At 57.9% G+C, this 24657-nt stretch overlaps 10 protein-coding genes across 10 annotated transcripts; 7 read left to right on the top strand and 3 right to left on the bottom strand.

Moving 5' to 3' along the window:
* Positions 1 to 82: 82 nt before the first annotated feature.
* Positions 83 to 1971, top strand: THITE_2120304 (uncharacterized protein). Its single transcript, XM_003655925.1, has one exon. The coding sequence runs from the start codon at positions 317 to 319 to the stop codon at positions 1892 to 1894; it is 1578 nt and encodes a 525-aa protein (XP_003655973.1). The 5' UTR covers positions 83 to 316; the 3' UTR covers positions 1895 to 1971.
* A 741-nt stretch (positions 1972 to 2712) lies between these two features.
* THITE_2052956 (uncharacterized protein) lies at positions 2713 to 3384 on the top strand (the record flags this gene model as incomplete). Its single annotated transcript, XM_003655924.1, has 1 exon — positions 2713 to 3384. The coding sequence occupies one exon, from the start codon at positions 2713 to 2715 to the stop codon at positions 3382 to 3384; it is 672 nt and encodes a 223-aa protein (XP_003655972.1).
* A 1180-nt stretch (positions 3385 to 4564) lies between these two features.
* On the top strand, positions 4565 to 5720 carry THITE_2120303 (uncharacterized protein). The gene is made up of 3 exons (XM_003655923.1): positions 4565 to 4945; positions 5011 to 5108; positions 5192 to 5720. The coding sequence occupies exons 1-3, from the start codon at positions 4912 to 4914 to the stop codon at positions 5573 to 5575; spliced, it is 516 nt and encodes a 171-aa protein (XP_003655971.1). The 5' UTR covers positions 4565 to 4911; the 3' UTR covers positions 5576 to 5720.
* Positions 5721 to 6774: 1054 nt separating this feature from the next.
* On the top strand, positions 6775 to 8464 carry THITE_2120301 (uncharacterized protein). Its single transcript, XM_003655922.1, has 2 exons — positions 6775 to 7054; positions 7123 to 8464. The coding sequence occupies exons 1-2, from the start codon at positions 6958 to 6960 to the stop codon at positions 8376 to 8378; spliced, it is 1353 nt and encodes a 450-aa protein (XP_003655970.1). The 5' UTR covers positions 6775 to 6957; the 3' UTR covers positions 8379 to 8464.
* Positions 8465 to 9709: 1245 nt separating this feature from the next.
* On the top strand, positions 9710 to 11219 carry THITE_2120300 (uncharacterized protein). The gene has a single exon (XM_003655921.1). The coding sequence runs from the start codon at positions 9875 to 9877 to the stop codon at positions 11033 to 11035; it is 1161 nt and encodes a 386-aa protein (XP_003655969.1). The 5' UTR covers positions 9710 to 9874; the 3' UTR covers positions 11036 to 11219.
* A 606-nt stretch (positions 11220 to 11825) lies between these two features.
* Positions 11826 to 12661, bottom strand: THITE_2120299 (uncharacterized protein). The gene has a single exon (XM_003655920.1). It carries the CDS (start codon positions 12457 to 12459, stop codon positions 11974 to 11976), a length of 486 nt encoding a protein of 161 aa, XP_003655968.1. The 5' UTR covers positions 12460 to 12661; the 3' UTR covers positions 11826 to 11973.
* A 728-nt stretch (positions 12662 to 13389) lies between these two features.
* Positions 13390 to 14279, bottom strand: THITE_2120296 (uncharacterized protein). Its single transcript, XM_003655919.1, has one exon. It carries the CDS (start codon positions 14136 to 14138, stop codon positions 13566 to 13568), a length of 573 nt encoding a protein of 190 aa, XP_003655967.1. The 5' UTR covers positions 14139 to 14279; the 3' UTR covers positions 13390 to 13565.
* Position 14280: 1 nt separating this feature from the next.
* Positions 14281 to 16031, bottom strand: THITE_2120293 (40S ribosomal protein S19). Its single transcript, XM_003655918.1, has 5 exons — positions 15786 to 16031; positions 15557 to 15572; positions 15452 to 15499; positions 15076 to 15381; positions 14281 to 15018 (listed from the first exon to the last, which is right to left on the bottom strand). Exons 1-5 carry the CDS (start codon positions 15816 to 15818, stop codon positions 14963 to 14965), a joined length of 459 nt encoding a protein of 152 aa, XP_003655966.1. The 5' UTR covers positions 15819 to 16031; the 3' UTR covers positions 14281 to 14962.
* A 1478-nt stretch (positions 16032 to 17509) lies between these two features.
* Positions 17510 to 19098, top strand: THITE_2021944 (uncharacterized protein; the record flags this gene model as incomplete). Its single annotated transcript, XM_003655917.1, has 5 exons — positions 17510 to 17617; positions 17686 to 17941; positions 18006 to 18730; positions 18793 to 18877; positions 18938 to 19098. Coding segments are annotated over 5 exons (1335 nt in total), but the record flags the coding sequence as incomplete, so codon positions are not given.
* Positions 19099 to 21213: 2115 nt separating this feature from the next.
* On the top strand, positions 21214 to 24084 carry THITE_2120291 (uncharacterized protein). Its single transcript, XM_003655916.1, has 2 exons — positions 21214 to 21541; positions 21652 to 24084. The coding sequence occupies exons 1-2, from the start codon at positions 21482 to 21484 to the stop codon at positions 23956 to 23958; spliced, it is 2367 nt and encodes a 788-aa protein (XP_003655964.1). The 5' UTR covers positions 21214 to 21481; the 3' UTR covers positions 23959 to 24084.
* Positions 24085 to 24657: the final 573 nt, after the last annotated feature.

Below are 24657 nucleotides of genomic sequence, written 5' to 3'. Positions count from 1 at the left end.
CCACTAGTGCGAACGTCGAGCGCGACGCAACCCCCACGAACGCGCTTTGTAGAAGTTCCTTGCGTTGCTTGTATGGTTGGCCCAGAATCACGAGAGATCATGGATCTGTGGCATGACCAGACACCTAGTTTTTGTCTTGCCGCGAGCCGACTCCTTCTGCACGACCTCGGAAGATTGTCTTGCTTGAAAAAATCAAACATAACGGTCCCAGGGACAATTGTGTACAGCCTCAAGTTCAAGTAGCCCGCCTTCAGCCAACCCGGGCGGCACGACAAACATACCCCCGCCTATCATCGACCACCTCCGCTCGACCGCCATGTCCACCTACGACTCCAGACAGGAGACCGTTGTTAGAGGCCAGACCGTCGCCGTCATTGGCGCCGGTATCAGCGGGGTCTGTGCTGCCGCTCACCTCTTGAGGCAGGGGCTTCAAGTGACGGTCTTTGAGCGGTCAAGCATTGCTGGAGGCGTTTGGCATTACGACGAGCGCATCCCACCGGACCCGCCCTACCCGAACAACACGCCCTCACACGGAGACTATCGGGTTTCCGAGCCCGGGGAGTTCGCATATGCTACGCCGCCTCCGGAGCATGATCCAGATGCGGGTCCCGGCACCGCCATCAGCGAAGGCCCGAGCTCCGTGGACTTAGAGGTGCAGTTCTCACCGCCAGGGCCGTGCTATGCCGGGTTGAAGAACAACGTGCCGACGTATCTGATGGCCAGCGCCCTGGAACCTTGGCCGGAAGGAACGGAGCCCTTCGTCAGCCAAAAGCTCGTCGAGGAGTACATACAAACGCTCTCCAAAAACCACGGAGTGGACTCTGTCACCCTGTTCCACACCAGGGTTGATGAGGTTCGAAAGACGCCGGACGGGGCGCGGTGGGAGATTCGATCAGTCACCCTGGAGAAGGGGGCAACGGGTCCCCGGCTCACCGAGCGCACCTCCTACTTCGACCTGGTGGTTGTGGCCTCGGGGCACTACAATATGCCTCGAGTTCCCGACATCCAAGGACTGAAGGAGTGGAAAGCAAGCTACCCAAGCCGAGTCACACACTCCAAGCAATACCGGTCTCCGGCGTATTTTCGGGGCCAGAACGTCCTTGTCATCGGTGCCGGTGTGTCCGCCCTCGACATCTGTCGGGAGATCGATGGCGTAGCCACCAAGACCTACCAGAGCGCGCGTGGAGGCAAGTTTGACCTTCCCGCATCTCTTCTTCCGGAAAATGCCACCCGAGTCCCCGAGATTGCATCGTTCACACTCAGCGATGATGCCCGGCGCCGCGAACAGCTTGGGGATGGTGAGCCAATACCCGGTTCCGTCGTGCTCAAGGACGGCCAAGTTCTGGATAACATCCACCGCGTCGTGGTGGCCACCGGATACATCATATCCTACCCGTTCCTCCCCCAGCTCCATTCCGACACGACGCCCATCACCGAGGCCGGCGAGGACATCCTGGTGACTGCCGACGGCGTGATGGCACACAACTTGCACCGCGACATCTTCTACATCAACGATCCGACACTCGCCTTTGTCGGAGCGCCATACTACGTGGCCACCTTCTCCCTCTTTGACTTCCAGGCCCAGGTCGTTGCTCGAGTCTTCGCCGGCAAGGTCCCCCTGCCGAGTCGGGAGGAGATGAGGAAGGAGTATGACAAGCGCGTGGAGGAGAAGGGGCTCGGCCGGGCATTTCACTCCCTGCACGCACCGGGCCACGAGATCGCCTACGTCCAGGACTTGGTTGACTGGGTGAATCGCTATGCTGTAGCAGCCGGAGACCCACCCATGCTACCTCATTCGGAGGAATGGAAGCGGGCCCATGAAGAACAGAAGGCTAGGACGAGGGGTTCGTTTATGCCTCCAGAGGAGGTAGCGAAGCCGGCGGGTGAACAATGAGGGATGGATTACAAGATGACCGAGCTGTATAATATTGGCGGCGCTATTTGTACGCCCTTTCGTTCTCAGACGGGGCGGATGATATTAGGCCGCCCCTGATCCAACCGTATCAGCGGTGAAACGAGGTAAGAGGTCACGATTCCGGGTCTCCCGGGTTGCTCTCAGCGACCGTTGTGCTGCAGTCGCAGGTCGGCAACGTATGGCATTCTTCTGACTGAGCATCCACGACAGGGCTCCAGAGGCACAGAAAGCGGCGAACTGTGTCAATAACGTGATACATCGATTGTTGTCGCCTAGTAGTGATTAGCTCCCGGATTAGGAACAAAGGGGGGCCGCGGACGCACCTGAGGGACTCGAAGTTCTTGTTGACGCAAAGCCACAATCTCCTTCACACGGAGCTCATCGGATCTAGGTGCGGCAGACAAATATAAAAGGTTCCTGCCGATAACGACCGGCTTGGCAAAGAAATCAGGCGGCCTGTCGGCCGGGATTTGAGCGTTTCTTTGATATTTGGCGTATGTTCAACAAAGCCCCATGGTAGGGAAATTGGGAACAAACCGTCTTTCACATGTACCGTTGTACAGACAAAAGAAATGCTGGGTGAGATTAAAACAAGTCCCGCCGCTGTATCCGCCAGAAGGGTCGTCTTTCATCTTTAGCAGACATCTCAATTGCTTCCTGGCCAGCCAGCAAAATCTCCAGGCGCACAAGTGGCCTTCGCTATCACCTTTTCTCATTGTTTCTCACCCGCAACTTTCCTTGGAAAAGATCGGCAAATCGAGAATATGGCAGTACGGAAGGCCAAAAGAGAGTCGACAATGGCCTCGGAAACGGATCCAGACGAGCACGAAGTCCGGGAACACGACCCAATGCCAAAGGGGTACAAATTCGTCCCGAAAGGCAACGTCTACATCACCAAGCACTGCCGCAAAAAGACGCACGAGGCGGATAAGACGCTATACGTTGTAGTTGACGGGAAGAACAAGCCAATCGGCCTGCGATGTCCCGCGTATATCTACAACGCAGTCATGTCCGAGAATAGGGCAACGGCCGCGCAGCGAGCTGAGGCCGTCCAGAAGCGAGACGCGGCCATCTTGGAGAGCTTTGAAGAGGCAATACTGAAGCTCTTCCCTCGGATACCCAAGGCCGAGCTGCCGCAGATCCTGAAGCACTCGCTCAAGAAGCACAGCCGTCGGGTGGGCAGGGCCAACGCGGTGGCCCTGCAGGACAGGGTGAAGCTTGCGGTACGCGCCCATATCCGCCACATGCACACCGACTACGACATGCTGCTCAAGCAGGGCACGAGTCGGTCGGTCGCGAGGGAGAAGGTCTGGGACAGGCTCAACGAGGTTGCCAGGGCGTGGGGCGGACGACCACTCAAGCAAGCAGCAACGCTGGCCCCAGTCAAGGAGGGGCGGACCAAGAAGAACAAGTCATGCCAACTTCCACAAGAAAGCCCAACACAAGAGGGACAGCGAAACGGGCAATAATAGTGCATGCAGCCGCGCACTCTCGCGTGCTCACTCGTCAGATGAGCAATGGGGCTTCGAAGCTGTCGACAGGCGCCCGTAGCGCGGTCCACGCTGAGGCATCGAGAACAGTGGATGCGGCGAGGGAGCTGGAATGGCTAGTCGAAGATGTCGATACTCCGGATGCCGTGTTCGCGAGGGCTGAAGTAACGAGTGGTGACGAGGGGGACTACAGCCAGGAGGCCAACTCCATGTGCGTCGTCGGGCCGGGGGGGACCGGGGCGGGGTTGAAGAGAGAGAGAGACATGTGAGAGCCTTGTGGGTGCCTGGAACTTGGAAAGCGGAAGGGGCCACCACTGGACACAGAGAGAGTGTGCCCGAACTGGGGCGGATCCGAACCGGAGCCGAGGCGGTACCGACTGGCGAAGGCATGGGCGCCAGCGAAGTGAATGGCTCCGTTCTGTCCGGACTTTGCGGGGGCGCGAGGGTCCATGTCTAAATTGGTCGTCGTATGTATTGGGTTCCGTGGCGGCTGTAGCGGATATCAAGGGGTCAGGCCGCCACATTGCCCTCCAAGAAAACCGACGCGGGAGATGTTCGATGTGTCCAAGGGACCTTCCGCACCAATGAGTTGCGGGCGGACAGAGGCAGCCGTGCCCAAGCAGGTCAGGCCGCGATGGCGCCGGGCTGCACCTTCCTGCGGCTGCAAGTGCGGTCCCATGGCGAGTTCCGTGTTGGGGAGGTCGTACAACATTGGTCTAGGAAGCCTGTTGGGGCCGTAACAGTATATTTACCTGAATAAGGTACCTTACGTTTTCTTGAGCACATTTTAGGGCAATGCATCAAGAATCATCATCTCGCACTGCAGCACCCTCTGAACTGCAGTGGAGATCACCTGTCGATCGCTCCTAAAAACAGCCTTGATGTAAGCACTACACCAGTAGTATATAGCCTTTGCAGACAGTGCCTTGAGGTAAGCACTAGTGGCATGAGCAGACAGTCGCCGAGATTGCCGTCTAAAGTAGGAGATCTGAGCGCTCTGAGAAAAGAAGGTTTGAAAAAGGAAGTCGAAGGAGGCCAGTAATTGAAGGAATGGGTTTGAGAGGTCGGAAGATAGAAGAATGGAAGTAAAAGATGGCCCTAGCCAACCTCCTATTGCAAAGGTGATCTTGAAGCGCGAACCAGGCTGTTCTCAGCGGATTTCAGATGTATTGCCAAGATCGTATGTGAGGTGCAATACATCCCGGGTCCTTGACCATGCTGCAGCGCTACCTAACATGGTAACAGTCTCTCGGTACACGTTGTTCGACCCCTCCCCCGCGGCAGGTTCGCACATCCCCACCCAACTCCGAAAGGGCGAAAGGCCGAGAGGGAAGGAAGAGGCGTCTGGTGCGAGTAACCGCAATCGTTAAATGACCAACTCGTAGGCACGAATGTAAATATAAGACAACCCGTCACCCCCCTCAGCTGTTCCCGCCAGAGGAAAGCTCACCGGAATCTTCGACGTTTGTGAGCCGCACCTTGCCTCGGAAAGCGAAACAGAACAAGATGGCCGCCCAGAAGCAGCAGATCACCTTTGAAGGTTGGTCACAAGCATTCCAAGTTTCAGTGGATCGAGGGTAAGCATTTGGCTGATGGGAATCACAGAGTACCTCGGTGTTACGGAGGCGGCGTTTGAGTGGGCGGACAGCTACGACTCGAAGGACTGGGAACGACTGAGACGGTGCATCGCCCCCACTCTCCGAGTATGTCTTGTTTCCGCAGGCGCCAGAAACCGCGTTGAATATACGTGCTGATTGACCGTCCTTTCTCCGGAACGTCGCGACAGATCGACTACCGCTCGTTCCTCAACAAGCTGTGGGAAGCCATGCCGGCAGAGGAATTCATCGCCATGATCTCGGACAAGTCGGTGCTGGGCAACCCGCTGCTGAGGACTCAGCACTTCGTCGGCGGCGCAAGCAAGTGGGAGAAGGTGTCGGATACGGAGATCATCGGGTACCACCAGTTGCGCGTGCCGCACCTGGTCTACACGGACGAGAGCCTGAAGAATGTCGCAGTCAAGGGCCATGCGCACGGCTTCAACACGCACTACTACCGCAAAGTCGACGGAGTGTGGAAGTTCGCCGGGCTCAGCCCCACCATCCGCTGGTTCGAGTACGACTTTGACAAGGTCTTTGCCAGCGGCCGAGACAACTTTGGCGAATCGCAGTAGTTGGGTTGATGGGCATGGTTATGGTCGTCGCCGTCGAGGCACAAGAAACATTTCTAGCGGCAAGAGTAGTGCCGTTCGATCGCGGGGACACCGGGTCGGGTGCAAGTCAAAGTAGGTAGTTGAAATAGAAACATGTCGGTTGAGCATGCGCTAGAAGAAGTAAGGTAGGTTTAGTGTTGTAAGGCTCAGTGGCCCGTGCCGAAACCAAGCATGCCAGGCAGGGGTACCTTACGGCGCTCCAAATCCTTCACTGTCTATAAACGTGACACTCGTTTGCAACTAACTCCAACCAAACAAACAAACCTGGCCCACTTTCAAAATCGCTCTTCGCTATATACAATAAAACATTGCCTACCCTGTCTATCGCTCCCGCTTACCTACCTACGGCTTGTGTATACCCTGCCTCTAGCTCCTACAGTTCTAGGTTGCGTACCCTATAGCACCTACAGTTGCGTACCCTGCAGCACCCATAGGGCAGTTGTGTACCCTGCGGTAACCACAGGGCAGTTGCGTACCTTGCGGCAACCTAGAACCACAGGGCGGTTGCGTACCCTGCGGCAACCACAGGGCAGTTATGTACTGGACCCTACGGCACCTACAGGGCAGTTGCGTACCCTGTGGCACCTATAGGGCAGTTGCGTACCCTGCGGCACCCACAGGGCAGTTGCGTACCCTGCGGCACCTACAGGGCAGTTGCGTATCCTACGGCACCTACAGAGCAGTTGCGTACCCTGCGGCACCCACAGGGCAGTTGCGTACCCTGCGGCACCTACAGGGCAGTTGCGTATCCTACGGCACCTACAGAGCAGTTGCGTACCCTGCGGCACCCATAGGGCAGTTGCGCGCCTGCGGCACCTACAGTTACGCACCTTGCGGCACCCACAGTTGCGTACCCTACCTATAGCTTGTGCATACTCTGCCTATAGCTCCTAGAGGTATTATAAGGTATAAGGTAGCTAAAATATCTTCAATTGCATAGAGCGGGGGGCGATTGTTTTAAGCGAGGGGCGATTCTTAAAATCGGGTTGTAGCGGGGTAAGCTGGTTGCTGTGGCGATTGTTCGGCTGGCGGTCAGTTGCAAACGGGTTTGGGTTAATGGACAGTGAAGGATTTGGAGCGCCGTAGTACCTACCTGGTCACCTTATCTGGCTGCTGATTGGCCAAGCGGATCATAGGGACACTAGGACAGCAGGGAGGCTCAGCGGATGGATGGACGTCGCAACGAGATCGCCAGCCCGCCGCAACCCAAACGCAATTCAACTTCATGCACCGCGTCGATGCTCAAGGCTCTCAATCTTTTCCAGTTTTCCAGAACCTCTCAATGATACGCCAAAGGTGACAGAAAGCGCCAATCCTGCCGGCCACGCAGGGTTCAGAGGAAGATGCGCGAGTTCATGCACTACATCACCGATGCCTTCTACAGCGCAAGCGGGTGGAACGAGGACAACACTTACAAGGAGCTGAACGCCACGGCGAGAGGCATGTTTTTGCTCCTCCCGCCGCTTCGCGCTTGTTGCAGCTGTCCGCTTGCCTAACACCGTAGACAGAGCTCATCGACTTCCCGCTCCCTCGAGGGCTCCGTTTGAACCTCTCGTCACTTGCGACCCCCCACTTTGCGACGAGCTACCAACTCAGCAGCGTGGGCATCGTCGACGGCTCCATCTCATACCTCCACAGCACCGTTCCCCTCACGGGAATCGCTGCCCAATCGGACCGGATACCACTGCCGGCGCTCCTCCGATCCTACCGACGACTACACGACCTTGGCTCAAGAGCTCGGCAATGGGATGTGGGGCCAGGCGACGCGCAAGCTGAGACGACGGTCCCTGCCGTCGCCAACACCGAACAAAGTCCGGCCAGTCGCGGAGGAACGCTCCTTTATGGCCGCCTGTACCTGCCACGGTCGCTCCTCGAAGGCCTCGTTGTCCGGCGACTCACACCGTCTCTGCAGGTCCAGCTCTCAGCCGTCAGTGAAAGGTCTCTGCGGAACGGCGGCACGTTGCTAGGCTTGGTTCAGTATGATAGGGGAAAATACGGGGTTGAGGGTTTAGCATCGACCGACGGTGGGCTTCTCGGCATCCGTGGCCTCTACAACTTCGGCGGAGACGCCTCTTTGCCGTCTGCGAGCTCCGCTGGCGGTCCGGCCAACGCGGAGAATCACGGCAACGGCCAGTCGGTGGAGAAAGAGCGCATATACGGCCGGTTCAGCGCCGGCGGCGAGGTGTACTATGGAACGCTCAACAAGTCTGGTGGCATGTCCCTCGGAGCGCGCTTCGCGACTTTACCGGCGCACCGGGGGACCCCGCTGACAGCGACCTTGACCATCAATCCGCTCATGGGGAACATCAATGCCACCTACGCCGTCCTCGCCAAGGACTACTGCTCCCTGGCCACGAGGATGGAGTTCAATGTCTACAGCTACGAGAGCGACTGGGCAGTCGGGATGGAGTTGTGGAGCAACAGGAGGCCAGCAGGGTTCTTGCTCGGCGCAGACCCAAACAGTCAGCCCGAGAGCGACCTTGAACCACCCAGGAAGAAGGAGAGAAGCTTCCAGGCGAAAATGGAATGGAGACTAGACGACCCCGAGCCTGAGCCCAGGATACCCAAGCCCGAGGAGGGACCTGCGGGAAAGGAGGAGTACCGCGGGGTGCTGAAGGCACGGCTTGACCAGAACCTCCGAGTCGGCCTCCTTTGGGAGGGCCGTATCAAGTCGCTTATATTCAGCCTCGGCACCGGAGTCGACTTGCGCAAACTGGGCGAGCCATTCCGAAGCCTGGGGCTCGAAATACAATACTCTTCGTAATGGCGCGCTTTTGTCAGCAATTACGGAGTGGTCTTTGTGCGACAGTGGCTTTGTCCAGCACTTGCGTCGATGCGGAGCCCTGCTCTTTGAAGAGGACACTTTTCAACCCCGACGTGGGACAAGAACGACATGGAAGTTTGGAACGGGCAGTGGGTCCAGGCATCTGATTACTCAGGTGGATTTGCGGGATTGCGCGCTTTCCAATCCGCGAGGTCTGAATGGCCGTGCGCGCTTTCCAATCGACGAGGTCTGAGTGGCTGGCCACTTCCACAGTACTCCCTCCCGGCACCACACCAGGGGCGGCAGGCAATTGCGACTGGGGTGTGGGTGAGAACCTTGATGGCCCGGTACACTCCTGCGGAGACGCCCGCCGCCGAGTTGGAGCCATTTGAAGCAGGGAAAAAAAGGAGCAAGTGCGAGCTTTGTGTGCGCTGGTGGAGGAGACATCTGTGAATCCTTTGCAACAGCACGGTCGTAACTGGCAGTGCGACAGGTGGACGTCGATGAGCCTCTGTTGAGAGCAAGATCAGGCCGGTCGTCAAGGTCCTCAGCCCGTGCCGCAGTGGCGCACCGCCATCGCAAGCAGTTCCCTTTCTGTTGCGCAGTCTCACCCAGGCTGCGTCTTTCGCATGGGATTATTGCTTGGTCTCTGCAACCCACGATTGCGAGCATCCTGCGGCAACCTTCTGCTCTTCTTTCACTCGGCTGGGGCCGTGTCTCCGAATCCTTGCCGAACTTTACGGCGTGCCACCTCCACGAGGGTGCTGCTCGTTTCCCTCACCGAAGCAGAGGGAAAGAGAGATACGAAGGTGCTGCTCATTTCCCCTCACCGAAGCAGAGGGAAAAAGAGAGAGAGCAGCCCCAGGACAGAGTTCGATGAGGGAGCAGGGCTGCAAGGGGACCTTCCTTCCTCGTGAGTGTTCCACTTTACTACTGTTATTATGCGCCGTGGCTGCTTCTGTGCGTGCTGATGCAGACCCCTCCAGGACTTTGGCCATCAAGGTTCTCGCGCCACGCCCTACCTTGAGAGTCTCTTGTACCACGCACCTTGCAGGCCGTCACCACGCTCAGCTGTCACCACACTCAGCTGTCACCGCGCCAAGCTGTCACCACGCCAAGCTGTCATCCAATTTATTCGACCCGTCGAGTTTCAGGCTGCGGTATAATTACGTCGCTGCCCTCCAGGAGGAGGTTGCGCGGCTCTAGTCGACTTCATGTCCATCACGCCTTGACCGTGCAGACGAAGCCGTTTTCTCTTGTTCTCTTGATACCAGTCCAACACGTGCTCTCAACGGGTCATAAACCCTCCGACACGGCAGGTTCAAGATTCGCTCTTTCTCGAGTCATCTCCCGCCTCGACACTCCAGTTCCCGTGTTCCCAGAAGAAGGGCTGTGTCTCCAAATCCGGAATTAGCCCCCCCCTTTCTTTCTCTTGAGCCTCGGCAGACAAGCAACTCAAAAACATCGGTCGCTGGAGAGCGATCCACAGTCGGAAAATGCATCGGGCACTTCATCGCCGTGTCTTGCTGGCACGGGACGACGGCGCGGACGCGGCGTCTGTCCCGGAGTGCGAGGTTTCGCCATCCAGCACAGACTATTGGGGCCTGCGGATTGCATCCATCTTCATCATCTTTATCGGTTCCGCCATCGGTGCGCTGCTGCCTGTCTTCCTTGCGAGGACTGCCAGGATGCGGGTGCCCAGGTTGTGTTTCTTCGTCGCCAAGTACTTCGGCACAGGCGTCATTCTAGCGACGGCCTGGATGCACCTCCTTTCGCCAGCCGCCGACAACCTGCGTGACGAGTGCCTCGCCGACATTCTGCCCGATTACGACTGGGCCATGGGTATCGGCTTGATGACTGTCATGGTCATGTTCCTCGTGGAGATCATTGTCTCGCGGTTCGATTTCGGTTTTGGCTCCGCTCACGGCCACGCTCATGGAGAGGAGGATCGGGAGCCGAAGGAGCCCCAGGATGCAGAAGCTCTTAGCTCGGCAAAGCCCGCCAGGACCGCCTCGCCGGCTAAGGGCTCCGCTGGCGCCACGGGGACCGGTTTCTTCGACAGGAACAGGATCCCGGTACATGGTAACGACATCAGCTACCCCCCGGGCGGAGAGGATCACCTGGGCCACCAGCGGGATCATGTCGAGCCCAACGAACACGCCCAATACGCCGCGCAGATTACCGCCATCTTCATTCTCGAGTTCGGCGTCATTTTCCATTCCATCTTCATTGGACTTACCCTCGCCGTCACCGACGACTTCATCATTCTCTTCGTCGTCCTGGTCTTCCACCAAACATTTGAAGGCCTCGGTCTCGGGTCGCGACTCGGCACCGTGACGTGGCCTCAGGGCGCCCGGAGATGGACGCCGTACATCCTCGGTTTGCTGTACTCAATCAGCACACCGCTTTCGATCGGCATGGGGCTCGTTGCCACCCATTCACTTGCGCTGGACGCGGCCACGAGCAAGGTCGTTAACGGCGTATTCGACGCCATCAGCGGAGGCATTCTCATGTACACCGCTCTTGTTGAGCTGGTGGCCCACGAATTCATGTTTAGTCCGGAGATGCGGAAAGCAGGCCTGGGGATGCAGCTTTCGGCGTACGCCTGCGTTGCCGTGGGAGTTGCCTTGATGGCTTTGCTGGCGAAGTGGGCCTAAGCGATCATGCTGTGGCAGGTTGGAGAGTCATGACTCTTGCCCTTGATCTGCTATTTGAGATGTCTGCACATTGCCGGCAGTACAGGACAGGACGATGGAAAGCCGGCATTGTGGTGAACTCGATTGACTGAGAAATGGGTCTTGAGGGGCTAGAGAAACTGGCGGCTCAGAAAGGATGGGTCTGGCTGTGGAATTGGGCGGAACATTTTCGTGGTTGACTTGATACCCACGACACCATAGATGCGCTGGCAGTTTTGCTGCTTCACAGTGCAATTCATGGGACCTGGTTCCCTCGTATGTATATCATATACAATGCACTACAAGCAATTTGGGTTTTGAAGATGACTCCTCAGGATGCAAAGACTCAATCAAAGCGCTGAAAGATTGGGGACCACAACGCCTCGAAGCCCATGTGCCCTCGAACTGGCATTTTTCGATTCTGGAACCACCCTGCTTCGATAGGCCATTGCATTGGACCCCAGCATGACTGCGCAGGATCCATTGGGAACATAATCGCCAGGAGAGTTGAGACTTCCTGTGCCATTTCCAGCTCCGCTGTCCCAAACGCGGAAATCCCCTCTCGAAAACACGTCAACACGAAAGATGAACAAACCCTGATCCCGCCCAGTCGAAACCCGCATAGACAACGAATGCCTCAGTGAGATGGGGAAGGTGGTTGTGAAGGCAAGCCTTGGTTAACATGTTGGAAGCCACACCGCGAACGAACCCTCCTGTCCCAACCCCCAACCCACGTGGCGCGTCGGCCGAGGTCACCCTCGATCAGGACAAGGCAAATGCACACATAGCACCGGTATCACGCAATCAGCTCAGCTCTCCACACACCGTTAGCCAATCCCCTCCCAAGGTCAACTACGCCGATTGCAAGCCTCGCTTCCAGGAGGCAAGGGGCCCGAATGCCGGAAAAAAAAAAGCCATCTTCAGTCCTTGCCGCCCCGCTTCGCCCGATGGTGCTGTACCGCTCGAGCAAAGGCACTCCTGGCTCGGAGTGCCTCCTCCTTTCTCGCCTGAGCACGGGGCTTCTTCTTGCTGCTCCCTGTGCCGTTGGCAGCAGCAGCGACCTTTTTCTGCCCGCCGCGAGTAGTGGTCGTCTTCGAACCGGGCGCGGGAGCGGGGAGCAGTCCACCGGCACCGGCATTGTAGGCGAAGCGTCCGAGGTTGAGGGCGCGCGTTGTCTGCTGGAGTGTGAGTCGCTGTTTCTTCTTTTTGTTCCTGTGCTGCTTCGAGGCACTTGAGACTTCTGAGCTGGCCGTGCCAGAGTGAGGACGGGCTTGAGACGGACAGCCGGAGGTGTCGGAAATTCGGTCGTACTCTCCACGAAGGTCCGGGTGGAGACTGGGAATCTGCACCTCTAGAGCAGAAACTTTGTTGGGCGGTGATGCGAAGAACGCGGAGCGGCCAGCCATGGTTGACGCTGGTTCACGCAGTTCCGGGGTGCCCTCGCTGCCAACAGGGTCCCTAGGGCGGTGACTGATGGGTTTAGCATACACGCCAGCTGTGTCTGAGAAGAACTGCCGCCATCGTTGTGGGAATGTTGGCGGATACCTGCAGGCAGGCGAGTCGTGCTGCTGCCTTAATTCGGGCGGCCTGCATGTCGATGGCTGGAGCGCTGTTTGCGACCTCTCTGAAGCACCCGGGGCTCGGTGGTCAGCAATCTCACCCCCCAGCAGATCTTGTAGATAGTCCTGGACTTCATGGCAATGGCCAGGAAGGTCTGCTCCTTGGTCAACTGTCGCTGCAAGAGCCGAGTCAGTGGTCTTAGATCCGGTCTCAACATCGTCCGCCGCAGGATCGTCTTCGCCGTCCGGAATGTGGTTACGGGACTGTTGGACTCCATATCGCTGCTGGCAACTCTCACAGGAGCAATTGGGGCAACCGGCGACGTTTTCGCGATGGCATCTGACAAAGAAAGGGCGTGTTTCGACGAATATGGCGATTCCCGTAGCCCGCTTTACGCACTCGAGAAAAGCCCAGCACTATCCGAGATCAAGGTCAGTCAGAAAGAAGAGAATCGCATCTTTCGAAGGGCCTTGCGCAGTACTCACGTCGCCACACGGGGTGTGGTCCAAAAAGACCCACGCTTCTCGCAAGGCTTCAGGTAGGGCGGCATTCTTGAGCTCTCGAACGCGATTAAGGTCCGTCGTACCGAGGACGGCCTGGAGAGTGGCAATGACCCAAAATACGGCTAATTTCTTCTCCTATTCTATGCGTCAGCCTGTTGACCAACCACGGATGTCTCGTCGTGAGCCCACGAACCGTGTGTGAGGCTTGAAATCGCCCGTGATGCTCAGGTAGAGCCTGCTTGTTGTTATCATGGAACGACGGAGGTATCTCAAACTTCAGGACACCGGCAAGGTCTCTGACCAGCTGAGTATATCTGGCATTGTTCAGAACATTCGCCCCCCTGCTCTCATTGGGTTGCCATCCACTCGTGGCAGCCGTCGTCACACCGGGGAGTGCGGCAGACACAATAAACCCGGCTGTGGCTCTTTCGAGGCGTTGTTTTGCGTTATTAAATTGCAAGCTCGGGTTCAGGACGCTCAAGTTCTGGCCGTCCTTGCAAAAGATGGCGGCGGAGTATTTGTGACGGCCGCCACGGCGGCTGCATCACGAGTGGTGTTAGTATACAACCTGTACGGGATTGGGGAGAAAAGGGAAACAAGAGGGAGGGAACGCACCAGGACTCCAATGCTCTCGGGAATCTTAAGATCTTCGCGATCGACAGCTGCTTCTTTTCTTGCTTACGGGAAACCGGAGGTAATCCCAGCCGCTTGTAAATCACGAGTTTCTCCTTGAAGAAACTGGATCTCGCATACTGGAGAGCTTTGTTCCCTTTTCGGTCCTTAGCCTCGCTTGAAGCCCCGTTTCGTAAGAGCATTCGAGCAATCCCAAGCCGGCCCGTGAGGACCGCCGTCATCAAGGGAGTTGTGCCCTCCCAGTCACGAGACTCGATGACCTCCTTTTTGTTTCCCTGTGCGAGGATGTTGGCGACTTCGCGATTCTCACCCCGAATCACGGCCACGTGTAAATTTGTCAAGCCAAGGAGCTTGAGGCCGTCGTTTGGACTGAGGTCCATGACAGACATTTCTCCCTGGGAAGATCGTCAGTGTCCATTGACCCAAGGTAACGTCGTAATCAAGAAGTTAGCGAAGGGCGACCAGCAGGCCAAGAGAGAAACAAGTTGGTCGTTCATACCGAGCCAGGTGGCAACAGAAAAAAAAAAAAAAAAAAAAAAAAAAAGGAAAAAGAGCGATGGGGCTGAGAGTCGGTGCTGCAGACTCGATGCTCGCCGGTAATCGCGGGATGGAGGAAAGAAGCCTGCGGAGCTTGAAGTTGAAACGAATAGGTGAGCGGCCAGATTTGCTGAAGTAGTGGTGGGAGAAGTGACGGGGAAGTATAGCCAGATTCTGGCGCGCAAAGTCTTGAAATTGTAACTCGCACAGGTTCCTTCCTGAGAATCGGGAATGGGGAGCTTGGAGAAAGACGAGGTCTCGCGTAAGAGCGAGAAGGGGAGACCGGAGCGAAAAGAGCGTCGAGATATGAGAGACGAGCACGCTGGACCACGGCGAAGACTGGGAAGTATGAAACGCTGAAAAGCAGGAAAATAAAGGTTGAGAACTAGCCAGCAGTACACTCCTGCGGAGCGGGCTGGAGGCAACTTAAATTGTGTCAGTGGAGGTTGACGTGAACGCAGAGTAAGATGACCGAGAGAGGGTAAAGCGGGGATGGCTCAGGATGTGATCGAGGAAGCCAACAATCCCTTTTATGACGCCTAAACCAGATGCTACCGGGAATCATGACCAGACCCAACCCAACTGCGTATTGCCACTAGCCCTAATGAAGCCCAGCAAATTCCCTCTTCGATGGAGAGATTTGGGAGGTGAAACACCTCAGCCAGGAGAGCTGTGTCTACTCCTCATCCTCCTCCTCCTCCTCATCGGCCTCAGCAACTGTCTGGGCGATCCCTGTTTGCTTTCGCGTTAGAGCTGACCGCCACTGCCCGAATTGGAGGTTTGACTCACGGTCAAGATCACGCTGGCCCTGCTGGGTGATGCGGCGGCCACCCTTCTCCTCATCCTTCTCAAGGACCTGGATCTTCTCGAGGGCCTGCATAACCTTGCGGTCGACGCTGCCGCTGGCATCAACGTGCTTGGAGGGGCGGGTGCCGCGGTTCTTGGCGCTGCCGTGGACCTTGCGGAGACGGCCAACACCGACGGTCTTCCTCAGGTAGACGTGGCGGGCGACGGAAGCGGCGCGGACGTAGAACCAGTCAATGTCCTGAGGAGGCATCTCCTTGGCCGGGCCGGTCTTGACGGTGTCGACCCAACCTGCAAAGATCTGGCGTCAGAGCTGGCTCGATCGGTCTGCGTAGAATCGTTGTCGGCCGGGGGAACTAACCGGGAACAGGGAGCTTGCCCTGACGCTTCAAGAAAGCCGCGTAGGCCGCTGGCGAGCGTTAGACTTCGCACTCCACAAACTGATGCAAGCCAAAGCCAAACTTACCGACAAACTTGTGAGCCTTTGCGTCCGCAGCAGCAATGATTAGCAAAATTCCGTCTTCAGAGATCTTGCGATCCCCTCACGCCTGCTCCTCTCATCTTCCGGGCTGCTGCTGTGATGACCAGTGGTCCATCACCGTCGGCCAGGGCGGAACACCCGCGGCGACTCAGCGAAAGAAGGCTCGGGTTTCGGTTGCAGACGCCGTTCATGGCGGAGAACTGCAAAAACTTACATCGACATCGCGAACGGTGACACCTCCAGGCATTTTGGCGGGTGCTTTCTGGTGATTTGGGGGAGATGCGAGATTTGATCGTTCGTGATGGGTGGGAGTTGTGCTGCAGTGGCCGTGGGCAATTGGCAATATCTGGAACTGGAAATTTTGAAGTGGATTCAGGAAGTCTTGGCGCTCATGCTCCGTTAGGGCTGCGGCCCTCACCGCCAACCGGCAGGTAACCCTAACCCCCAGAAAGTTGGGCTCTCTGTTGCCATTGGTTGAGCCATGTGACCAACCAAGCAATCAGCAACTCTGCTGTTCCCGGAATGCAGCTTCTTGACTTCTGGTTCGCCTGGTCGAGTACGACGGGCACTTTGATGTTGAGGACGTCGAAGCAACTGGAAGACTGGCATCTTTCTGGCTGAAGAAGCCGTCATGCCGAGATTACGAGGGCATCTGCATGCACAGTTCTGAGCCGCATGCTGTGTACTTTTCGCTCGAATGGTGGACGGAAGTTGTGCACAGGAAGTCCCCCGGTTGACTGACCATTCTTTTCAGGCACTCTGCAGTTTTTCGAGCATGGAGACTGGAACAACGCCAGAAGGATCCAACAAACGGTGTGCCCCTGAAGGGCCAAATCAAGCAGCTCACCTGCGTTCGAGACACTCTTCTCCTGTGCCCCAGGAGGAGCATGGGCGCCAGGGGAAAATAAAGTTCCATGACTGCGTGCTGGACCTTGTTCTTGCATCCAACATGTGGCCTGTGGGGACTTGCGGGACGGAGACAGACTGCGATCTTCAGATCGCTCGGGCGATTCTCGTGGGAACTGCAAGGGTGTTGTTCAACAAACTAGTATATGTTCGAAAGCCCCGGCCCCCTGTCACACCAAGCTGCAAAACATGAGACGGCAGCTGCGCCGGTCGTCCACTAGCGCACCTCAGGCGCCGGGCTTGGCAACTCTCTTACAGGTACCGTTTCAGTATCCCAGTCCCCCCTCCACGGCCGCCCGTTATTCTCGAGCAAAGTAGGCGGGCAGGATCTCGGGAGATGTGCCACAAGCATTGCGAGGCTGCATCCCAACTGGCCGAAACTACTAGGTAGGATTGTCATTGTGCCGCCGGCGTGTTTCTACGCGCCGTCCTGCTGGGAAACCTTGACGTAGGAAGCAGCTGGGCGTTGCCCGACCGCACACCCGGTTGTTTGGGCAATTAAATGATTCGCTCTGAGCCCTCCTGGCCCTTCATCCCGCTGGTCAACACATGTACTGTACAACAGGGGCTGCACCAATTCGGCCTGTGCAAGTGGCCCTGCACGCTAAGGGAGGTCATGAAACTCTCTCGTGAAGCTCAGAAGTCCCCCTAATCTTAGGATCGAGGTGTCATTGGAGTGTTGGAATGGCAACCAACTCCTGGGTCGGCGCCTACCTACGGCTTCCAAAGTCCTAGGAATGAAGCTATCGTGGGCATAAGTAGTCCACCCAGGCCGCCTCCTGCCTCTGCGACTTTCCAGAACCAGCATCTCATTTGAGTGGTTCACGGTGATGTGCTGTTCATGAGTAGTGTCGTCCCTTAAGTTCTTGTACCTTTTTCCTTTCCTTGACCTGTCTGCTGGACAGGCATCCATTCTTTCCTTGCGACCACCCCGGAGGAACATCCCCGGCTAGACACTCCCTTATACCCGTGGACGCAGCCATGGTTCTTTCGTTCTCTTCGTTGCTCGTCTGGGCCGCAGTTGTTAGCTCTACTCCCCTTCAGCTTAGAACCGTCGATTCGCTGGACGAAGCTGCCACCGCTGAAGCGCAGCAGCGGGACAACGGTGCTACTCGAGCCTTCTCCAATGTTCAGATAAAGGTGTGGTTATTCCAATCGGACCGGGGCACTGGATGGGCGCCGGAATTGCTGGCTAACCAGGACTCTAGACATCGGACGGAAGATGCCTGTTTGTTGATAAACTCTCGGGCGACTTCCGTGCCAACCTGACTCCGATCCAAGTCGCCGCCTGCGGGTCAACCGACGGACAAGGCTGGGACGTGATCACGGCTGGCAAGCATATCACGGGCAACAATGTTATGCTTATCGTCAGCACCCTGACGCAGGCCTGCTTCAACTTTGATCCTCGGAGACAGGCCGGGAACCAGGTCCTCCTCTTCTCTTGCGGTGGTCGGGCTGACGGAAGTACGTGTTGCCTGGGACATGAACATTTGTTTCTCCGTACTCTCCGTACTGATGCATTCTTCAGGCGGCGAAGTCACCAACTCACAACTTTTCGCCTTTAACGGCAGTGCTGGGCCCCTCGCCCTCAAACCTCAAAACCAGGACGGGTCTTGCCTTGTTGTGAAGGGCAACGTCATTGACATAGCCACGTGTAACGAAGGCGATGCCAATCAGTCATTCACCTTTGGTGGCGCTGCAGCAAGCACAGGCGGCAACAACACGACGAACGCCGTCAGCAGTGGCAGCAATGGCAACAACGGTAGCGCCGCACAGTCGACATCGACTTGCCCCCGAACGACGCGGACCGTCACTGTCGCGCCAGCCCAGAGCAGCGGCAACGCACAGGCTCAGAGTTCGACTACTGCGACTGCCGCTCAGACGACCGTCTCCGCGTCGGCAACAGGAAACGGAGGTGGAGCGGGGGCTGGGACCAGCGGGATCCCCACGGTAAATCCCACCGACCCCGTGCCGGTCTCACGGGCCGGCGGCACTCTGCAGCCAACGGCGGTCGCGGAGGCGCAGCAGCGCGACGCGACGGCCACGCGGGCATTTAGCAGTGTCTCGATCCGTGCCCCGAACGGACAGTGTCTGTTCATCGACCCAACGGCTGGCGACTTCCGCGAGAACCTGATTCCCATCTCGTTGGTGACGTGCTCGGGCTCACCCAACGAGAAGTGGGATGTCATCACGCAGGGCAAGCACAATAAGCCCAACCCGAGCCAGCCGGCTGCGTTGGTTGTCAGCGCATTGGTAAGTTTGCCACACGAGATTCCTGTGATGAAGGCAGCGCCAGCTAAACGTGATGTTTCTAGACCCAGGGCTGTATCAGCTTTGACGGCAGGCGGCAGGCGGGCGACACTGTCACCCTGTTTTCGTGCGGCGGCCGCGCCGACGGTAGTATGTGCTTGCCAACTCTTTCCCTGTCTTCGTTTGTTATTCCCACTGACGGGTCCGCAGGCGGTGAAACCGATACCAGCCAATTGTTCCCGTTCATTGGGCAGACCAGCTTCGCATTTGCACCGCTGAGCGAGAACAACAAGACCTGCATCCTCCCCGGGAATGGCAGGCTTGATTCAGGCCCGTGTCCTACTGACGGATCGCAACTGTTCTCCATCTTCCCGTGAGTCGGGACGGAGACCGAGACCTGGGCGGTGCTGGTATCAGCTGGTCGAAGCCGGGCGCGTTGACTCGCTCTTTTCGGAGGTTCTGGGTAGCCTTCCTAGTTCCATTCTCTGCATAATGCGTGTATGATAATTGAAGTTCGTGTACTTCCGTGTTTTTGACTCCGTTGCAGTCACTGCCGGGTCCATTACTCAGAAGCAGTTGACGAAAGTTCAGGACTTGCGTCTGACCTTCGGTACGGGGTAGTCGTGCATAGAACTGGGCACTGCACGGTCAACCAACGTGAGCTCGAGTTCGGTTGGTCGAGGCTTCTGGAGTTGTGTTGTCCTCCCTTAGCTCATGAGATCCCTCCCGGCGGCGCAATTTCCCAAGCCGATAGTGAACCAACTATTGTGTGGCCCGCGCCATGCATGCGCCTGCACAGTTGATACGCTTTCCCTATCTGGGTTTGATCGAGTGTGTGTGGTGTAGGGCTGTGTGACCGAGGATCTAGGTGAGCTGGAGGTTATAGAGGTCCCGCCAAGACTAATTTCGGCCAATTGTCGGCAATGTTTTTACAGCGTCAGTACCCCGCCAAGACCGCCAAGGGGTTTGCACTATCGCCACGGGTTAGCCACGGGTTAGTTCGCCGGGGGTACGGGGGGCGGCGCCAGCCCCCCGCTAGTTAGGATTCGGGTTAAGGTTAGGGTAAGGGTTAAGGTTAGGGTACAGGTTAACTTCGTTTTCTTTTTTTTTCGATTTAGTTGAGGTTTAGTAAAGTTGTTGCTACGAGTCTTTGCGATTGTGTATTGTCGATATTGCTCTAAGTCGTCGCGGCCCTGCTTACCCCGTGGCGATTGTAAATACTTGTAAGCGGCAACCTCCGAAATTAGTCTTGGCGGGACCTCTATAACCACGACCCTGGGTGAACAAGCCCCCAAACCTGCGCCTCATGCATAGCACGATTCCAGATTCCACACCATCAACAACTGGAGCTCATTTGAAGTGGCCCCCACTTCGCAGAGTCCTCTGCAAAGACCATGCAACACTTTTCCGGATACATAACATTATCGGGACAGCATACCAGGTAGGGACGGATGGTTGAATGACCACCTGGGACGTTAGGTGCATCTTGCGAGTTCGCAACACCCGACACAAACACCATGCTCCTCCTCCATCAGTCCTCAGCGGGAGGCATCATGAATCTCACAGCTGCCTCCTGATGGGAAGGATCACCGAGACCGCTGCCGAACCAATGACGCCTGCAGTCAACTTCAAAGTTCCCTGAGCAACCACGCCTGACGCAAAGGCAGAAGATGGCTTTCTGGAACAATTCGCTCGCGCATGCCTCAGTTGCACGCTCTCGGCGCGTGTCTGTGGCGAGTGCGCCTCGTCTCGCTTGTCGGAACACTGGCCGACCAATGAGCGGCGCAGGCAAAGGTTTAAACTTTCCGGGGGGAGGGCTGTGAGCACTGAAAATGCCCTCGCACAGGTAGCCGAATGAGGAAATACCCCTGCTGCTTCCCCCGCCGTGGGCCAGCACTGGTTAGCCCGGTACTCCGGACTTTGCACGACGGAGCTTATTACACTCACGACACCAGACCTGGACCAGACCTCGCTGCCGCGCCGTTCCTCGACCATGACCGCCACACGCGCAAGTGCCCCAGGTACCCGGATAACTGGAGGCTCTGCCACCGGGGGCGCGATCCAGGGGCTGTGTTTCGGTTGAGTTATCGCGCAGTCGGCAGGCGCCGGGGGGCTGCTGCGCATGGTTCTTGGGGGGCCCGCCCTACACGCGCCACGACTGCACCTCCACGCCAGGGCTTCCCGGAGCCCTTACAGGCTGCGGAGCGAGGATTTTAGGTGTGTAGCGACTCGCATCACGCCGGGCGGCCGGCATACGGGAGCTCGGGACGACGCACGCCGCGCCCCCCCGCGATCGTTGCTGCGGCCTCCAGCAACCGCACCACAGCACCACACCCACCAGATCCAGCTTAAAGAAGTCGTCGACCGTCCAGAGCTTAAAGAAGTCGTCGACCGTCCATTGCCATCCGGATCTGCAGGCTCCCCTCTACTGTGTAGGCATTTCCCCAACATTCCGTCCGAGACAGTCGACCCAAGCATCCCGCGCGCGGCTCCAGCCGGCTTGCCCCGTGCTCCGCCCAGCACCTTCCTGACCGAGTTACGCCCAACCGTATTCATAGGTTCTGCCTGCTGTGAGTTACCTGCGGCCGGGGCCTGGATTATACGGCGGCACACGTAACCTTTTGCCCACCACGGCGCTACCCGCGAGGCTTCAGCCCCCTCGTTGGATGCTACGGAAGAGATCGACTGCGCCGCGAGACGCGCCGCCCTTCCTGGCCTTGCTGGCACCTTCGGCATCCTGCCCATCCCTTCGCCATGGTTTATTGCGGGAAGCCAAGCAAGGGATGCTCCAACTGCCGCGTCCGCAAGATCCGCGTAAGTCCGGCTCCGTGTCCCCAGGAGTGGTCGCCGCGCCAAACAACAACGCCACGCTCAGCCGCTCCTCCTGATCGTGTGTCATCGGTCTGCTGACAGACAGCTCAAAGTGTGACCAGGGGCAGCCGGGATGCGGCCAGTGCGCAAAAAGGCAGCTGAGATGTCCCGGCTACCGCAACCTCGTGGATCTCATGTTCCGTGATGAGAGCGAGCATGTACGCGAAAAGCACAATGCGAGGACCCTCAAGAAGGCTGCCAAGCTCGGCCTCTCACCACCGGCCACGCCCTCCGACTCGGAAGGCCGGCTGTCAGCCACCCCCGAGCCCCGCGTCAGAAAACTGTCCCTGACCGTCCCGCCCTCGCCGGTGGCGAGCAGTTCAATGTGCCGAGATTCCGGGCATCACGACGACGGCAGCATGTTGATGTCGCCCGAATCAGGGAGCTGGCCGGTGACACCGCCGATGGCCCAGGTGTACAACCTTGCGCCGGCGTGCCAAGAGCACGGCCTCGCCTACTTCTTCTCGCGATACGTGAACGCCGAAGAGACGGTCTCGCACCAGAAATTCGACTTCCTCACCGACGTCTGGAAGCCCTCGTCCTCATTACCAGAGCGCCAGGTTGACGGCGTCCTCGCGAGCATGACCGCCGTCGGCCTCATGGGGTTTGCGGGCACGACGCGTTCGCCAGAGCTGATGGATGCCGCGAGAAAGTCGTACGGAGCCGCACTCCGGTTGATAAATCACGCCTTGCAGGACCCTGCAGAGGCCGTCAAGGACAGCACAATGCTGTCTGTCCTCATCCTCGGCGTCTTCGAGATGATGACGGAGAACCCGTCGCGAACGCCGACGGTCGAGGCCTTCCAGGATCATGTCAACGGGGCGGCGCTCCTCGCCCGGATGCGGGGGCCAGCCCAGTTCCGGACGCGGGCAGGGCGGAGGATGTTCTCCATGCTGTGCCAGAGAGTCATCATCAGCTGCATCCAACGGAGCATGCCCATGCCTGAGTATCTGATCGAGCTCTGGCACGAAATGTCGCGGACATCGGACGCAGGGAACAACCCGGACAAGCGGTTGATGCCGCTGCTTTGGCAGGTTCTGCAGCTGCGCTACGAGATCAAGAGCGGCGACAGTCCAACCGATCCCGAAACCATCGTGGAGAGACTACTTACCATTGACCGGGAATTCGAGAACCTGACCGCTCAGCTTCCAGCGTCCTGGAAATACCGGACATTCAAGGTGAAGCAACAGCACCCGGCCGTCTTCGGCGGCATTTGCCGCCTCTATTCGTCCCCGCACCACGCCAATGTGTGGAACTACATCCTTACCACCAGGATCCTTCTCCTCGAAACCGTTCTCTCCACAGTCTCCCAGAGCCTCACTAGCTTCCCCGCCGGCGTCGACGCGACCCGGTACCTGGATGAATACCACAAAGCGCGCAGGAAACTCAAGCACCTGGTCCGCGACGTCGTCGCCAGCGTGCCGCAACAACTCGGCCTCATGAACGCGGCCGACGGCAGCATCGACAGCGCCGACGGCGACTCGCCGCCCATCGCAACCGTCGAGATCCTCCAGACCCCGTCCCCTCCGACCTCCCCCTCCGCCCGCTCCACCGCCTCGTCCTCCTCCGACTCGACCAGCACCGCCGCCTACAGCCCGCTGTCGGCCACGCCCGAACAACAGCATCATCTCTCCCACACGCGACAACACCAGCACACCGCCTCCTCCTCCTCCTCCCTGTCCCCCTCGGGACTCACCGTCCTCGACGTCACCCGCGCCCGCGACCGCGAGGCCGAGGCCGAGCGGTACATGCTCCTCGCCTCGGCCACGAGTGCCGTCGTGTGGCCGCTGTTTGTCGTGGGTATGTCGACGGCAGCGGCGTCGTCGTCGTCGTCGTCATTATCATCATCGATGGACAGCGGCAGCGGTGGCAGCAGCGGCAACAGCAGCAACAGCGGCGGCGGCGGCGGCAACAGCGACGCAGAGATGCGCGCATACGTTGTCGGCCGGCTCCGCACGCTGTACATGGAGACGGGCATACGGCAGGCCGACGCCGTGGCGAATCTGCTGGAGGAGGAGTATGCGCAGCTGGAGGAGGGTGAGCCGCCGGCGGCGGTGGTGGTGGCTGCCGCGAGTGCGGGGGCGGGTGCGGGGCCTGGAGGAAACGAGGGGTGGATGATAGGGACGGAGGAGGTAGGGACACATACGGCGCCGGAGCCTGGGCCAGGACCGGGACCGGGTCCTCGGTCGGTTGAGAGGGTCGGGGCAAGTGAGGCGTGGAGTGGGCATGGTGGTGGTGGTGGTGGTAGCGTGACCGGTGCCGCTGAGGAGGGGTTTGGGTTGGGACTGGTGCCGGCGCCGGTGTCTGCGGTGGGCGGCGACGCCGCGTTGAAGAGCGGGTTTGGTGTCGTGTGGGCGTGACGACGCCGGGAGGCGGCGGGGTTTGCGAGAAGGGGCGGATGGATAGTGTAGATAGGGAGGTGAGGCGGTGCGGCCAGATGAACCTCCCTCTAAGTGGTGTGAAAATATACCACGGTGAATGTAGTGATACCAAAATCACGATGGGCGGGTTGGAGGGGATATTCTCCATTTTTGCATGCATAGCATGGTAAATATTATCTCGATGTTGATTGTTTACAATTTCCTGGCATGGAGTCTGGAGAAGCCAAGGTGTCAAGGGGATGGCTGAGAAAAAAACAACTCGGTATGTCCGCTACAGGCACATACACATACGCAACCTAACTGAACTGCTACTGGAGCATCCTGACGGGACTGGCGAAAGGTTTCTCCGTCATAAGGGAATGGCTGACTACAATTGTAGCTTAGTTCACGTCACTCCGCGTTGGTGGTGGAGTGGTTGTCGTTGGTCTTATCCGATGCTCAGGGTCATTTTCTTGTTAAAGAGGGTATTTAACGACCTAACCGCTAGTGTATGTACGGAGACCGGGTTGGTGAATCCTTCCATGACACAAAGCGACGCTACGCTGCTGTGCCGTGGGCTCGCTTGCAGACTTTAACAGCGACATCCACTCAAACACAGCGTTTCTTCAGGGGTTTGCTCCTTCGGGCAAGCCCGCCAGACAACAGCAAGCGCGTACCTATTGTGTCAATCGAAGGTTT

The sequence above is a fragment of the Thermothielavioides terrestris genome, chromosome 4 (assembly GCF_000226115.1).
Source record: "Thermothielavioides terrestris NRRL 8126 chromosome 4, complete sequence".
Classification (NCBI taxonomy): Eukaryota; Fungi; Ascomycota; class Sordariomycetes; order Sordariales; family Chaetomiaceae; genus Thermothielavioides; species Thermothielavioides terrestris.
This window is presented reverse-complemented; position numbering and strand designations above follow the sequence as displayed.